The 15,198-nt window shown below is 63.0% G+C and overlaps 1 protein-coding gene across 1 annotated transcript in view; it reads right to left on the reverse strand.

Annotated features, from left to right (window-relative positions):
• LOC142313183 (cytokine receptor-like factor 3) overlaps positions 1-14,960 on the reverse strand; it is a 27,317-nt gene extending 12,357 nt beyond the window's left edge. Inside the window, exons 1-2 of the mRNA XM_075352168.1 lie at positions 14,781-14,960; positions 5,737-5,972 (exon numbers count right to left, since the gene is read on the reverse strand). Of these exons, the coding sequence (XP_075208283.1) occupies positions 5,737-5,972; positions 14,781-14,894 (350 nt within the window). The 5' untranslated portion in view covers positions 14,895-14,960. The remainder of the gene's footprint in view (positions 1-5,736; positions 5,973-14,780) is intronic.
• Between the last annotated feature and the right edge of the window lie 238 nt (positions 14,961-15,198).

Consider the following 15,198-nt stretch of genomic DNA (forward strand, 5'->3'; position numbering starts at 1 on the left):
GGAAAGTGCCCCAATGCACAGACGCCCCATACAGAGGGAGAGTGCCCCATATTCACAGACGCCACATACAGAGGGGGAGTGCCCCAATGCACAGACGCCCCATACAGAGGGGGAGTGCCCCAATGCACAGACGCCCCATACAGAGGGATAGTGCCCCAATGCACAGACGCCCCATACAGAGGGGGAGTGCCCCAATGCACAGACGCCCCATACAGAGGGGAGAGTGCCCCAATGCACAGACAGCGCCCATACAGAGGGAGAGTGCCCCAATGCACAGACGCCCCATACAGAGGGAGAGTGCCCCAATGCACAGACGCCCCATACAGAGGGAGAGTGCCCCCAATGCACAGACGCCCCATACAGAGGGGAGAGTGCCCCAATGCACAGACGCCCCATACAGAGGGAGAGTGCCCCAATGCACAGACGCCCCATACAGAGGGAGAGTGCCCCAATGCACAGACGCCCCATACAGAGGGAGAGTGCCCCAATGCACAGACGCCCCCATACAGAGGGAGAGTGCCCCAATGCACAGACGCCCCATACAGAGGGGGAGTGCCCCCAATGCACAGACGGCGCCCCTATACAGAGGGAGAGTGCCCCAATGCACAGACGCCTCCATACAGAGGGAAGTGCCCCAATGCACAGACGCCCCCATACAGAGGGAGAGTGCCCCAATGCACAGACGCCCCATACAGAGGGAGAGTGCCCCAATGCACAGACGCCCCATACAGAGGGAGAGTGCCCCAATGCACAGACGCCCCATACAGAGGGAGAGTGCCCCAATGCACAGACGCCCCATACAGAGGGAGAGTGCCCCAATGCACAGACGCCCCATACAGAGGGAGAGTGCCCCAATGCACAGACGCCCCATACAGAGGGAGAGTGCCCCAATGCACAGACGCCCCATACAGAGGGAGAGTGCCCCAATGCACAGACGCCCCATACAGAGGGAGAGTGCCCCAATGCACAGACGCCCCATACAGAGGGAGAGTGCCCCAATGCACAGACGCCCCATACAGAGGGAGAGTGCCCCAATGCACAGACGCCCCATACAGAGGGAGAGTGCCCCAATGCACAGACGCCCCATACAGAGGGAGAGTGCCCCAATGCACAGACGCCCCATACAGAGGGAGAGTGCCCCAATGCACAGACGCCCCATACAGAGGGAGAGTGCCCCAATGCACAGACGCCCCATACAGAGGGAGAGTGCCCCAATGCACAGACGCCCCATACAGAGGGAGAGTGCCCCAATGCACAGACGCCCCATACAGAGGGAGAGTGCCCCAATGCACAGACGCCCCATACAGAGGGAGAGTGCCCCAATGCACAGACGCCCCATACAGAGGGAGAGTGCCCCAATGCCCAGAGCAGCACAGACGCCCCATACAGAGGGAGAGTGCCCCAATGCACAGACGCCCCATACAGAGGGAGAGTGCCCCAATGCACAGACGCCCCATACAGAGGGAGAGTGCCCCAATGCACAGACGCCCCATACAGAGGGAGAGTGCCCCAATGCACAGACGCCCCATACAGAGGGAGAGTGCCCCAATGCACAGACGCCCCATACAGAGGGAGAGTGCCCCAATGCACAGACGCCCCATACAGAGGGAGAGTGCCCCAATGCACAGACGCCCCATACAGAGGGAGAGTGCCCCAATGCACAGACGCCCCATACAGAGGGAGAGTGCCCCAATGCACAGACGCCCCATACAGAGGGAGAGTGCCCCAATGCACAGACGCCCCATACAGAGGGAGAGTGCCCCAATGCACAGACGCCCCATACAGAGGGAGAGTGCCCCAATGCACAGACGCCCCATACAGAGGGAGAGTGCCCCAATGCACAGACGCCCCATACAGAGGGAGAGTGCCCCAATGCACAGACGCCCCATACAGAGGGAGAGTGCCCCAATGCACAGACGCCCCATACAGAGGGAGAGTGCCCCAATGCACAGACGCCCCATACAGAGGGAGAGTGCCCCAATGCACAGACGCCCCATACAGAGGGAGAGTGCCCCAATGCACAGACGCCGCCATACAGAGGGAGAGTGCCCCAATGCACAGACGCCCCATACAGAGGGAGAGTGCCCCAATACACAGACGCCCCATACAGAGGGAGAGTGCCCCAATGCACAGACGCCCCATACAGAGAGAGAGTGCCCCAATGCACAGACGGCCCCATACAGAGGGAGAGTGCCCCAATGCACAGACGCCCCATACAGAGGGAGAGTGCCCCAATGCACAGACGCCCCATACAGAGGGAGAGTGCCCCAATGCACAGACGCCCCATACAGAGGGAGAGTGCCCCAATGCACAGACGCCCCATACAGAGGGAGAGTGCCCCAATGCACAGACGCCCCATACAGAGGGAGAGTGCCCCAATGCACAGACGCCCCATACAGAGGAGAGTGCCCCAATGCACAGACGCCCCATACAGAGGGAGAGTGCCCCAATGCACAGACGCCCCATACAGAGGGAGAGTGCCCCAATGCACAGACGCCCCATACAGAGGGAGAGTGCCCCAATGCACAGACGCCCCATACAGAGGGAGAGTGCCCCAATGCACAGACGCCCCATACAGAGGGAGAGTGCCCCAATGCACAGACGCCCCATACAGAGGGAGAGTGCCCCAATGCACAGACGCCCCATACAGAGGGAGAGTGCCCCAATGCACAGACGCCCCATACAGAGAGAGAGTGCCCCAATGCACAGACGCCCCATACAGAGGGAGAGTGCCCCAATGCACAGACGCCCCATACAGAGGGAGAGTGCCCCAATGCACAGACGCCCCATACAGAGGGAGAGTGCCCCAATGCACAGACGCCCCATACAGAGAGAGAGTGCCCCAATGCACAGACGCCCCATACAGAGGGAGAGTGCCCCAATGCACAGACGCCCCATACAGAGGGAGAGTGCCCCAATGCACAGACGCCCCATACAGAGGAGAGTGCCCCAATGCACAGACGCCCCATACAGAGGGAGAGTGCCCCAATGCACAGACACCCCATACAGAGGGAGAGTGCCCCAATGCACAGACGCCCCATACAGAGGGAGAGTGCCCCAATGCACAGACGCCCCATACAGAGGGAGAGTGCCCCAATGCACAGACGCCCCATACAGAGGGAGAGTGCCCCAATGCACAGACAGCACGCCCCATACAGAGAGAGAGTGCCCCAATGCACAGACAGCACGCCCCATACAGAGGGAGAGTGCCCCAATATACAGACGCCCCATACAGAGGGAGAGTGCCCCAATGCACAGACGCCCCATACAGAGGGAGAGTGCCCCAATGCACAGACAGCACGCCCCATACAGAGGGAGAGTGCCCCAATATACAGACGCCCCATACAGAGGGAGAGTGCCCCAATGCACAGACGCCCCATACAGAGGGAGAGTGCCCCAATGCACAGACAGCACGCCCCATACAGAGGGAGAGTGCCCCAATATACAGACGCCCCATACAGAGGGAGAATGCCCCAATGCACAGACGCCCCATACAGAGGGAGAGTGCCCCAATGCACAGACAGCACGCCCCATACAGAGGGAGAGTGCCCCAATGCACAGACAGCACGCCCCATACAGAGGGAGAGTGCCCCAATATACAGACGCCCCATACAGAGGGAGAGTGCCCCAATGCACAGACGCCCCATACAGAGGGAGAGTGCCCCAATGCACAGACGGCACGCCCCATACAGAGGGAGAGTGCCCCAATGCACAGACGCCCCATACAGAGGGAGAGTGCCCCAATGCACAGACGCCCCATACATAGGGAGAGTGCCCCAATGCACAGACGCCCCATACAGAGGGAGAGTGCCCCAATGCACAGACAGCACGCCCCATACAGAGAGAGAGTGCCCCAATGCACAGACGCCCCATACAGAGGGAGAGTGCGCCAATACACAGACGCCCCATACAGAGGGAGAGTGCCCCAATGCACAGACGCCCCATACAGAGGGAGAGTGCCCCAATGCACAGACGCCCCATACAGAGAGAGAGTGCCCCAATGCACAGACAGCACGCTCCATACAGAGGGAGAGTGCCCCAATGCACAGACGCCCCATACAGAGGGAGAGTGCCCCAATGCACAGACGCCCCATACAGAGGGAGAGTGCCCCAATGCACAGACGCCCCATACAGAGGGAGAGTGCCCCAATGCACAGACGCCCCATACAGAGGGAGAGTGCCCCAATGCACAGACACCCCATACAGAGGGAGAGTGCCCCAATGCACAGACGCTCCATACAGAGGGAGAGTGCCCCAATGCACAGACGCCCCATACAGAGGGAGAGTGCCCCAATGCACAGACGCCCCATACAGAGGGAGAGTGCCCCAATGCACAGACGCCCCATACAGAGGGAGAGTGCCCCAATGCACAGACGCCCCATACAGAGGGAGAGTGCCCCAATGCACAGACGCCCCATACAGAGGGGGAGTGCCCCAATGCACAGACGCCCCATACAGAGGGGGAGTGCCCCAATGCACAGACGCCCCATACAGAGGGGGAGTGCCCCAATGCACAGACACCCCATACAGAGGGAGAGTGCCCCAATGCACAGACGCCCCATACAGAGGGAGAGTGCCCCAATGCACAGACGCCCCATACAGAGGGAGAGTGCCCCAATGCACAGACGGCGCGCCCCATACAGAGGGAGAGTGCCCCAATGCACAGACGCCCCATACAGAGGGAGAGTGCCCCAATGCACAGACGCCCCATACAGAGGGAGAGTGCCCCAATGCACAGACGCCCCATACAGAGGGAGAGTGCCCCAATGCACAGACGCCCATACAGAGTAGAGTGCCAAGCCAGACGCCCCATACAGAGGGAGAGTGCCCCAATGCACAGACGCCCCATACAGAGGGAGAGTGCCCCAATGCACAGACACCCCATACAGAGAGAGAGTGCCCCAATGCACAGACAGCACGCCCCATACAGAGGGAGAGTGCCCCAATGCACAGACGCCCCATACAGAGGGAGAGTGCCCCAATGCACAGACGCCCCATACAGAGGGGGAGTGCCCCAATGCACAGACGCCCCATACAGAGGGAGAGTGCCCCAATGCACAGACGCCCCATACAGAGGGAGAGTGCCCCAATGCACAGACGGCACGCCCCATACAGAGGGAGAGTGCCCCAATGCACAGACGCCCCATACAGAGGGAGAGTGCCCCAATGCACAGACGCCCCATACAGAGGGAGAGTGCCCCAATGCACAGACAGCGTGCCCCATACAGAGGGAGAGTGCCCCAATGCACAGACGCCCCATACAGAGGGAGAGTGCCCCAATGCACAGACGCCCCATACAGAGGGGGAGTGCCCCAATGCACAGACGCCCCATACAGAGGGAGAGTGCCCCAATGCACAGACGCCCCATACAGAGGGAGAGTGCCCCAATGCACAGACGCCCCATACAGAGGGGGAGTGCCCCAATGCACAGACGCCCCATACAGAGGGAGAGTGCCCCAATGCACAGACGCCCCATACAGAAGGAGAGTGCCCCAATTGCACAGACGCCCCATACAGAGGGAGAGTGCCCCAATGCACAGACGCCCCATACAGAGGGAGAGTGCCCCAATGCACAGACGCCCCATACAGAGGGGGAGTGCCCCAATGCACAGACGCCCCATACAGAGAGAGAGTGCCCCAATGCACAGACAGCGCGCCCCATACAGAGGGAGAGTGCCCCAATGCACAGACGCCCCATACAGAGGGAGAGTGCCCCAATGCACAGACGCCCCATACATCAGTGGAGTGCCCCGGACCCCCGCACCTTCCTGCAGGAGGCCATCGGCCGTGTTGACCCCTTGCTCCAGCAGCTTCTGGCAGTCGTCCAGCGGTTTGATGCTGTCGTGCTCGATTGCATCGACCTGTTGCAGCAGCGACTGCAGCCGATCATCCAGCATCCTGGACACCGCGCTCCTGATATCCTGGAAATGCTGCTGCAGAGCGGCCCGCGTCTGCACCGCGCTCTGCCCGATCTGTGGGAGAGACCATTACACCAATGAGCGGGGGCGGCTGCTCAGCACAGGCGGGATTGCACACAGGCTCCGGAGCCATATTACAGATCACAGGATGCTCCGGAGCGATATTACAGGTCACACCGGAGGGGGGGTAATACAGGTCACACCGGAGGGGGGGGCAGGATGCTCTGGAGCGATGTTACAGGTCACACCGGAGGGGGGGTAATACAGGTCACACCGGAGGGGGGGTAATACAGGTCACACCGGAGGGGGGGGCAGGATGCTCCGGGGCGATATTACAGGTCACACCGGAGGGGGGGGGCAGGATGCTCTGGAGCGATATTACAGGTCACACCGGAGGGGGGGGCAGGATGCTCTGGAGCGATATTACAGGTCACACCGGAGGGGGGGTTAATACAGGTCACACCGGAGGGGGGGGGCAGGATGCTCTGGAGCGATGTTACAGGTCACACCGGAGGGGGGGTAATACAGGTCACACCGGAGGGGGGGGCAGGATGCTCTGGAGCGATATTACAGGTCACACCGGAGGGGGGTTAATACAGGTCACACCGGAGGGGGGGGCAGGATGCTCTGGAGCGATATTACAGGTCACACCGGAGGGGGGGTAATACAGGTCACACCGGAGGGGGGAGCAGGATGCTCTGGAGCGATATTACAGGTCACACCGGAGGGGGGGTAATACAGGTCACACCGGAGGGGGGGGCAGGATGCTCTGGAGCGATATTACAGGTCACACCGGAGGGGGGGTAATACAGGTCACACCGGAGGGGGGTTAATACAGGTCACACCGGAGGGGGGGCAGGATGCTCTGGAGCGATATTACAGGTCACACCGGAGGGGGGGGCAGGATGCTCTGGAGCGATAATACAGGTCACACCGGAGGGGGGTTAATACAGGTCACACCGGAGGGGGGTTAATACAGGTCACACCGGAGGGGGGGGGGGGCAGGATATGAAGACGCCGCTCAGAACATCTTGGTTTTGCACAGGAAGTTGCCTGGTAAAGAGAAGTTTCCTCTGGGGGACAGGAGACACGAGGCAGGGGGAGGTGCGGGGATACGGGGGTGGAGGGGTAGAGGCGTGCAGGAGGGGGTCCTGTGCTGGGGATAATATTGGGGGGAGGTCCTGTGCTGGGGCTGATATTGGGGGGAGGTCCTGTGTTGGACCTGATATTGGGGGGGGGGGGGGGGAAGGGTCCTGTGTCGGGGCTGATATTGGGGGAGAGGTCCTGTGTCGGGGCTGATATTGGGGGAGAGGTCCTGTGTTCAACCTGATATTGGGGGGGAGGGGGGTCCTGTGTCGGGGCTGATATCGGGGAGAGGTCCTGTGTCGGGGCTGATATCGGGGAGAGGTCCTGTGTCGGGGCTGATATTAGGGGGAGGTCCTGTGTCGGGGCTGATATTGGGGGGAGGTCCTGTGTTGGACCTGATATTGGGGGGGGGGGGGGAGGTCCTGTGTTGGGGCTGATATCGGGGGGAGGTCCTGTGTTGGGGCTGATATCGGGGGGAGGTCCTGTGTTGGGGCTGATATTGGGGGGAGGTCCTGTGTTGGGGCTGATATTGGGGGGAGGTCCTGTGTTGGGGCTGATATTGGGGGGAGGTCCTGTGTCGGGGCTGATATTAGGGAGAGGTCCTGTGTCGGGGCTGATATTAGGGGAGAGGTCCTGTGTCGGGGCTGATATTGGGGGAGAGGTCCTGTGTCGGGGCTGATATTAGGGGAGAGGTCCTGTGTCGGGGCTGATATTGGGGGAGAGGTCCTGTGTCGGGGCTGATATTGGGGAGAGGTCCTGTGTCGGGGCTGATATTGGGGGAGAGGTCCTGTGTCGGGGCTGATATTAGGGGAGAGGTCCTGTGTCGGGGCTGATATTGGGGGAGAGGTCCTGTGTCGGGGCTGATATTAGGGGAGAGGTCCTGTGTCGGGGCTGATATTAGGGGAGAGGTCCTGTGTCGGGGCTGATATTAGGGGAGAGGTCCTGTGTCGGGGCTGATATTAGGGGAGAGGTCCTGTGTCGGGGCTGATATTAGGGGGAGGTCCTGTGTTGGGGCTGATATTGGGGGAGGTCCTGTGTTGGGGCTGATATTGGGGGGAGGTCCTGTGTTGGGGCTGATATTGGGGGGAGGTCCTGTGTTGGACCTGATATTGGGAGGGGGTCCTGTGTTGGGGCTGATATTGGGGGGAGGTCCTGTGTTGGGGCTGATATTGGAGGGGGTCCTGTGTTGGGGCTGATATTGGGAGGGGGTCCTGTGTTGGGGCTGATATTGGGGGGGGAGGAGGTCCTGTGTCGGGGCTGATATTGGGGGGGGTCCTGTGTTGGGGCTGATATTGGGGGGGGTCCTGTGTTGGGGCTGATATTGGGGGGGGTCCTGTGTTGGGGCTGATATTGGGGGGGGTCCTGTGTTGGGGCTGATATTGGGGGGGGGAGGTCCTGTGTTGGGGCTGATATTGGGGGGGGTCCTGTGTTGGGGCTGATATTGGAGGGGGTCCTGTGTTGGGGCTGATATTGGGGGGGAGGAGGTCCTGTGTTGGGGCTGATATTGGGGGGGGGTCCTGTGTTGGGACTGATATTGGGAGGGGGTCCTGTGTTGGGGCTGATATTGGGGGGGAGGAGGTCCTGTGTTGGGGCTGATATTGGGGGGGGTCCTGTGTTGGGCTGATATTGGGGGGGGTCCTGTGTTGGGGCTGATATTGGAGGGGGAGGTCCTGTGTTGGGGCTGATATTGGAGGGGGAGGTCCTGTGTTGGGGCTGATATTGGGGGGGGGTCCTGTGTTGGGGCTGATATTGGGAGGGGGTCCTGTGTTGGGGCTGATATTAGGGGGGGAGGAGGTCCTGTGTTGGGGCTGATATTGGGGGGGGTCCTGTGTTGGGACTGATATTGGGAGGGGGTCCTGTGTTGGGGCTGATATTGAGGGGGAGGAGGTCCTGTGTTGGGGCTGATATTGGGGGGGGTCCTGTGTTGGGGCTGATGTTGGTTATGGAGTTCTAGTGGTAGGGGCTGTCAGATTGACGGGGTGGGTTACTTTGGGGGTCTCACCTGGCTCAGCCCCTGCAGTGGTGGGGGCTGTCACATGAGGGGTGGGTTACTTTGGGGGTCTCACCTGCCTCAGCCCCTGCAGTGGTGGGGGCTGTCACATGAGGGGGGGGTTACTTTGGGAATCTCACCTGGCTCAGCCCCTGCAGTGGTGGGGGCTGTCACATGGGGGGGGGGTTACTTTGGGGGTCTCACCTGGCTCAGCCCCTGCAGTGGTGGGGGCTGTCACATGAGGGGGGGGGTTACTTTGGGAGTCTCACCTGGCTCAGCCCCTGCAGTGGTGGGGGCTGTCACATGAGGGGGGGGGTTACTTTGGGGGTCTCACCTGGCTCAGCCCCTGCAGTGGTGGGGGCTGTCACATGAGGGGGGGGGGTTACTTTGGGGGTCTCACCTGGCTCAGCCCCTGCAGTGGTGGGGGCTGTCACATGAGGGGGGGGGTTACTTTGGGCGTCTCACCTGGCTCAGCCCCTGCAGTGGTGGGGGCTGTCACATGAGGGGGGGGGTTACTTTGGGGGTCTCACCTGGCTCAGCCCCTGCAGTGGTGGGGGCTGTCACATGAGGGGGGGGGGGTTACTTTGGGGGTCTCACCTGGCTCAGCCCCTGCAGTGGTGGGGGCTGTCACATGAGGGGGGGGGGGGTTACTTTGGGGGTCTCACCTGGCTCAGCCCCTGCAGTGGTGGGGGTGTCACATGAGGGGGGGGGGGGTTACTTTGGGGGTCTCACCTGGCTCAGCCCCTGCAGTGGTGGGAGCTGTCACATGAGGGGGGGGGGGGTTACTTTGGGGGTCTCACCTGGCTCAGCCTCTGCAGTGGTGGGGGTGTCACATGAGGGGGGGGGGGGGGTTACTTTGGGGTCTCACCTGCCTCAGCCCCTGCAGTGGTGGGGGCTGTCACATGAGGGGGGGGGGTTACTTTGGGGGTCTCACCTGGCTCAGCCCCTGCAGTGGTGGGAGCTGTAACATGAGGGGGGGGGGGGTTACTTTGGGGGTCTCACCTGGCTCAGCCTCTGCAGTGGTGGGGGTGTCACATGAGGGGGGGGGGGGGGGGTTACTTTGGGGTCTCACCTGCCTCAGCCCCTGCAGTGGTGGGGGCTGTCACATGAGGGGGGGGGGGTTACTTTGGGGGTCTCACCTGGCTCAGCCCCTGCAGTGGTGGGGGCTGTCACATGAGGGGGGGGGGTTACTTTGGGGGTCTCACCTGGCTCAGCCCCTGCAGTGGTGGGGGCTGTCACATGAGGGGGGGGGGGTTACTTTGGGGGTCTCACCTGGCTCAGCCCCTGCAGTGGTGGGGGCTGTCACATGAGGGGGGGGGGGTTACTTTGGGCGTCTCACCTGGCTCAGCCCCTGCAGTGGTGGGGGCTGTCACATGAGGGGGGGTTACTTTGGGGGTCTCACCTGGCTCAGCCCCTGCAGTGGTGGGGGCTGTCACATGAGGGGGGGGGGGTTACTTTGGGGGTCTCACCTGGCTCAGCCCCTGCAGTGGTGGGGGCTGTCACATGAGGGGGGGGGGGGGGTCTCACCTGGCTCAGCCCCTGCAGTGGTGGGGGTGTCACATGAGGGGGGGGGGGTTACTTTGGGGGTCTCACCTGGCTCAGCCCCCTGCAGTGGTGGGAGCTGTCACATGAGGGGGGGGGGGGTTACTTTGGGGGTCTCACCTGGCTCAGCCTCTGCAGTGGTGGGGGTGTCACATGAGGGGGGGGGGGTTACTTTGGGGTCTCACCTGCCTCAGCCCCTGCAGTGGTGGGGGCTGTCACATGAGGGGAGGGGGGTTACTTTGGGGGTCTCACCTGGCTCAGCCCCTGCAGTGGTGGGAGCTGTAACATGAGGGGGGGGGGTTACTTTGGGGGTCTCACCTGGCTCAGCCTCTGCAGTGGTGGGGGTGTCACATGAGGGGGGGGGGGGTTACTTTGGGGTCTCACCTGCCTCAGCCCCTGCAGTGGTGGGGGCTGTCACATGAGGGGGGGGGTTACTTTGGGGGTCTCACCTGGCTCAGCCCCTGCAGTGGTGGGGGCTGTCACATGAGGGGGGGCGGTTACTTTGGGGGTCTCACCTGGCTCAGCCCCTGCAGTGGTGGGGGCTGTCACATATGGGGGGTGTTAGTTTGGGGGGTCTCACCTGCCTCCTGGCCTGGCTCAGCCTCTGCAGTGGTGGGGGCTGTCACATGAGGGGGGGGGGTTACTTTGGGGGTCTCACCTGCCTCAGCCCCTGCAGTGGTGGGGGCTGTCACATGAGGGGGGGGTTACTTTGGGCGTCTCACCTGGCTCAGCCCCTGCAGTGGTGGGGGCTGTCACATGAGGGGGGGGGGTTACTTTGGGGGTCTCACCTGGCTCAGCCCCTGCAGTGGTGGGGGCTGTCACATGAGGGGGGGGGGGTTACTTTGGGGGTCTCACCTGGCTCAGCCCCTGCAGTGGTGGGGGCTGTCACATGAGGGGGGGGGGGGTTACTTTGGGGGGTCTCACCTGGCTCAGCCCCTGCAGTGGTGGGGGTGTCACATGAGGGGGGGGGGGTTACTTTGGGGGTCTCACCTGGCTCAGCCCCTGCAGTGGTGGGAGCTGTCACATGAGGGGGGGGGGTTACTTTGGGGGTCTCACCTGGCTCAGCCTCTGCAGTGGTGGGGGTGTCACATGAGGGGGGGGGGGGGGGGTTACTTTGGGGTCTCACCTGCCTCAGCCCCTGCAGTGGTGGGGGCTGTCACATGAGGGGGGGGGGGTTACTTTGGGGGTCTCACCTGGCTCAGCCCCTGCAGTGGTGGGAGCTGTAACATGAGGGGGGGGGGGTTACTTTGGGGGTCTCACCTGGCTCAGCCTCTGCAGTGGTGGGGGTGTCACATGAGGGGGGGGGGGTTACTTTGGGGTCTCACCTGCCTCAGCCCCTGCAGTGGTGGGGGCTGTCACATGAGGGGGGGGGGGGTTACTTTGGGGGTCTCACCTGGCTCAGCCCCTGCAGTGGTGGGAGCTGTAACATGAGGGGGGGGGGTTACTTTGGGGGTCTCACCTGGCTCAGCCTCTGCAGTGGTGGGGGTGTCACATGAGGGGGGGGGGTTACTTTGGGGTCTCACCTGCCTCAGCCCCTGCAGTGGTGGGGGCTGTCACATGAGGGGGGGGGGTTACTTTGGGGGTCTCACCTGGCTCAGCCCCTGCAGTGGTGGGGGCTGTCACATGAGGGGGGGGGGGTTACTTTGGGGGTCTCACCTGGCTCAGCCCCTGCAGTGGTGGGGGCTGTCACATATGGGGGGTGTTAGTTTGGGGGGTCTCACCTGCCTCCTGGCCTGGCTCAGCCTCTGCAGTGGTGGGGGCTGTCACATGAGGGGGGGGGGTTACTTTGGGGGTCTCACCTGCCTCAGCCCCTGCAGTGGTGGGGGCTGTCACATGAGGGGGGGGTTACTTTGGGCGTCTCACCTGCCTCAGCCCCTGCAGTGGTGGGGGCTGTCACATGAGGGGGGGGTTACTTTGGGGGTCTCACCTGGCTCAGCCCCTGCAGTGGTGGGGGCTGTCACATGAGGGGGGGGGGGTTACTTTGGGGGTCTCACCTGGCTCAGCCCCTGCAGTGGTGGGGGCTGTCACATGAGGGGGGGGGGGTTACTTTGGGGGGTCTCACCTGGCTCAGCCCCTGCAGTGGTGGGGGTGTCACATGAGGGGGGGGGGTTACTTTGGGGGTCTCACCTGGCTCAGCCCCTGCAGTGGTGGGAGCTGTCACATGAGGGGGGGGGGTTACTTTGGGGGTCTCACCTGGCTCAGCCTCTGCAGTGGTGGGGGTGTCACATGAGGGGGGGGGGGTTACTTTGGGGTCTCACCTGCCTCAGCCCCTGCAGTGGTGGGGGCTGTCACATGAGGGGGGGGGGGTTACTTTGGGGGTCTCACCTGGCTCAGCCCCTGCAGTGGTGGGAGCTGTAACATGAGGGGGGGGGGTTACTTTGGGGGTCTCACCTGGCTCAGCCTCTGCAGTGGTGGGGGTGTCACATGAGGGGGGGGGGGGGGTTACTTTGGGGTCTCACCTGCCTCAGCCCCTGCAGTGGTGGGGGCTGTCACATGAGGGGGGGGGGTTACTTTGGGGGTCTCACCTGGCTCAGCCCCTGCAGTGGTGGGGGCTGTCACATGAGGGGGGGCGGTTACTTTGGGGGTCTCACCTGGCTCAGCCCCTGCAGTGGTGGGGGCTGTCACATATGGGGGGTGTTAGTTTGGGGGGTCTCACCTGCCTCCTGGCCTGGCTCAGCCTCTGCAGTGGTGGGGGCTGTCACATGAGGGGGGGGGTTACTTTGGGGGTCTCACCTGCCTCAGCCCCTGCAGTGGTGGGGGCTGTCACATGAGGGGGGGGTTACTTTGGGCGTCTCACCTGGCTCAGCCCCTGCAGTGGTGGGGGCTGTCACATGAGGGGGGGGTTACTTTGGGGGTCTCACCTGGCTCAGCCCCTGCAGTGGTGGGGGCTGTCACATGAGGGGGGGGGGGGTTACTTTGGGGGTCTCACCTGCCTCAGCCCCTGCAGTGGTGGGGGCTGTCACATGAGGGGGGGGGGGTTACTTTGGGGGGTCTCACCTGGCTCAGCCCCTGCAGTGGTGGGGGTGTCACATGAGGGGGGGGGGTTACTTTGGGGGTCCTCACCTGGCTCAGCCCCTGCAGTGGTGGGAGCTGTCACATGAGGGGGGGGGGGGTTACTTTGGGGGTCTCACCTGGCTCAGCCTCTGCAGTGGTGGGGGTGTCACATGAGGGGGGGGGGGGGGGTTACTTTGGGGTCTCACCTGCCTCAGCCCCTGCAGTGGTGGGGGCTGTCACATGAGGGGGGGGGGTTACTTTGGGGGTCTCACCTGGCTCAGCCCCTGCAGTGGTGGGAGCTGTAACATGAGGGGGGGGGGGTTACTTTGGGGGTCTCACCTGGCTCAGCCTCTGCAGTGGTGGGGGTGTCACATGAGGGGGGGGGGGTTACTTTGGGGTCTCACCTGCCTCAGCCCCTGCAGTGGTGGGGGCTGTCACATGAGGGGGGGGGGGGTTACTTTGGGGGTCTCACCTGGCTCAGCCCCTGCAGTGGTGGGAGCTGTAACATGAGGGGGGGGGGGTTACTTTGGGGGTCTCACCTGGCTCAGCCTCTGCAGTGGTGGGGGTGTCACATGAGGGGGGGGGGTTACTTTGGGGTCTCACCTGCCTCAGCCCCTGCAGTGGTGGGGGCTGTCACATATGGGGGGTGTTAGTTTGGTGGGTCTCACCTGCCTCCTGGCCTGGCTCAGCCCCTGCAGTGGTGGGAGCTGTAACATGAGGGGGGGGGGTTACTTTGGGGGTCTCACCTGGCTCAGCCTCTGCAGTGGTGGGGGTGTCACATGAGGGGGGGGGGGGTTACTTTGGGGTCTCACCTGCCTCAGCCCCTGCAGTGGTGGGGGCTGTCACATGAGGGGGGGGGGGTTACTTTGGGGGTCTCACCTGGCTCAGCCCCTGCAGTGGTGGGGGCTGTCACATATGGGGGGGTGTTAGTTTGGTGGGTCTCACCTGCCTCCTGGCCTGGCTCAGCCTCTGCAGTGGTGGGGGCTGTCACATGAGGGGGGGGGTTACTTTGGGGGGTCTCATCTGCCTCCTGGCCTGGCTCAGCCCCTGCAGTGGTGGGGGCTGTCACATATGGGGGGTGTTAGTTTGGGGGGTCTCACCTGCCTCCTGGCCTGGCTCAGCCTCTGCAGTGGTGGGGGTGTCACATGAGGGGGGGGGGGTTACTTTGGGGGTCTCACCTGCCTCAGCCCCTGCAGTGGTGGGGGCTGTCACATATGAAGGGGGGGGGGGTTACTTTGGGGGGGTCTCACCTGCCTCCTGGCCTGGCTCAGCCCCTGCAGCCGGTGCCGCAGCTCTGCCCGGTAGTTCCTGGCGGCCTCCATGCTCTCCTTGGCCTCCGTTAGGAGTCCGTCCATGGCCTCCATCCCGCTGCACTCGCGGCCGCCGCCAACTCCGAGTTCAACTGCGGAAACTCCAGAAGAACTACAAGTCCCGTGATTCCCCGCGACAGGGGGCGCGGCCGCCGGAAGCCGCACATAGCGGTCAGTGTGCGCGGTCCTAGCGCCCGTCCTGTGCCGGGGTCAGTCTCCTCTGCAGCCCTGAGAAGCGGAGGAGACATCACAGCATGTGCCGAGCTCCGAGGACGGACGCCCCCCATTACAGAGACCCCCAGGACCGATCTCTCCTATGGGGGCTAGTCTGTATGATGGTGCGGCGGTGTGTACGTGG

This window comes from Anomaloglossus baeobatrachus, chromosome 5 (assembly GCF_048569485.1).
Source record: "Anomaloglossus baeobatrachus isolate aAnoBae1 chromosome 5, aAnoBae1.hap1, whole genome shotgun sequence".
Taxonomy (NCBI): Eukaryota; Metazoa; Chordata; class Amphibia; order Anura; family Aromobatidae; genus Anomaloglossus; species Anomaloglossus baeobatrachus.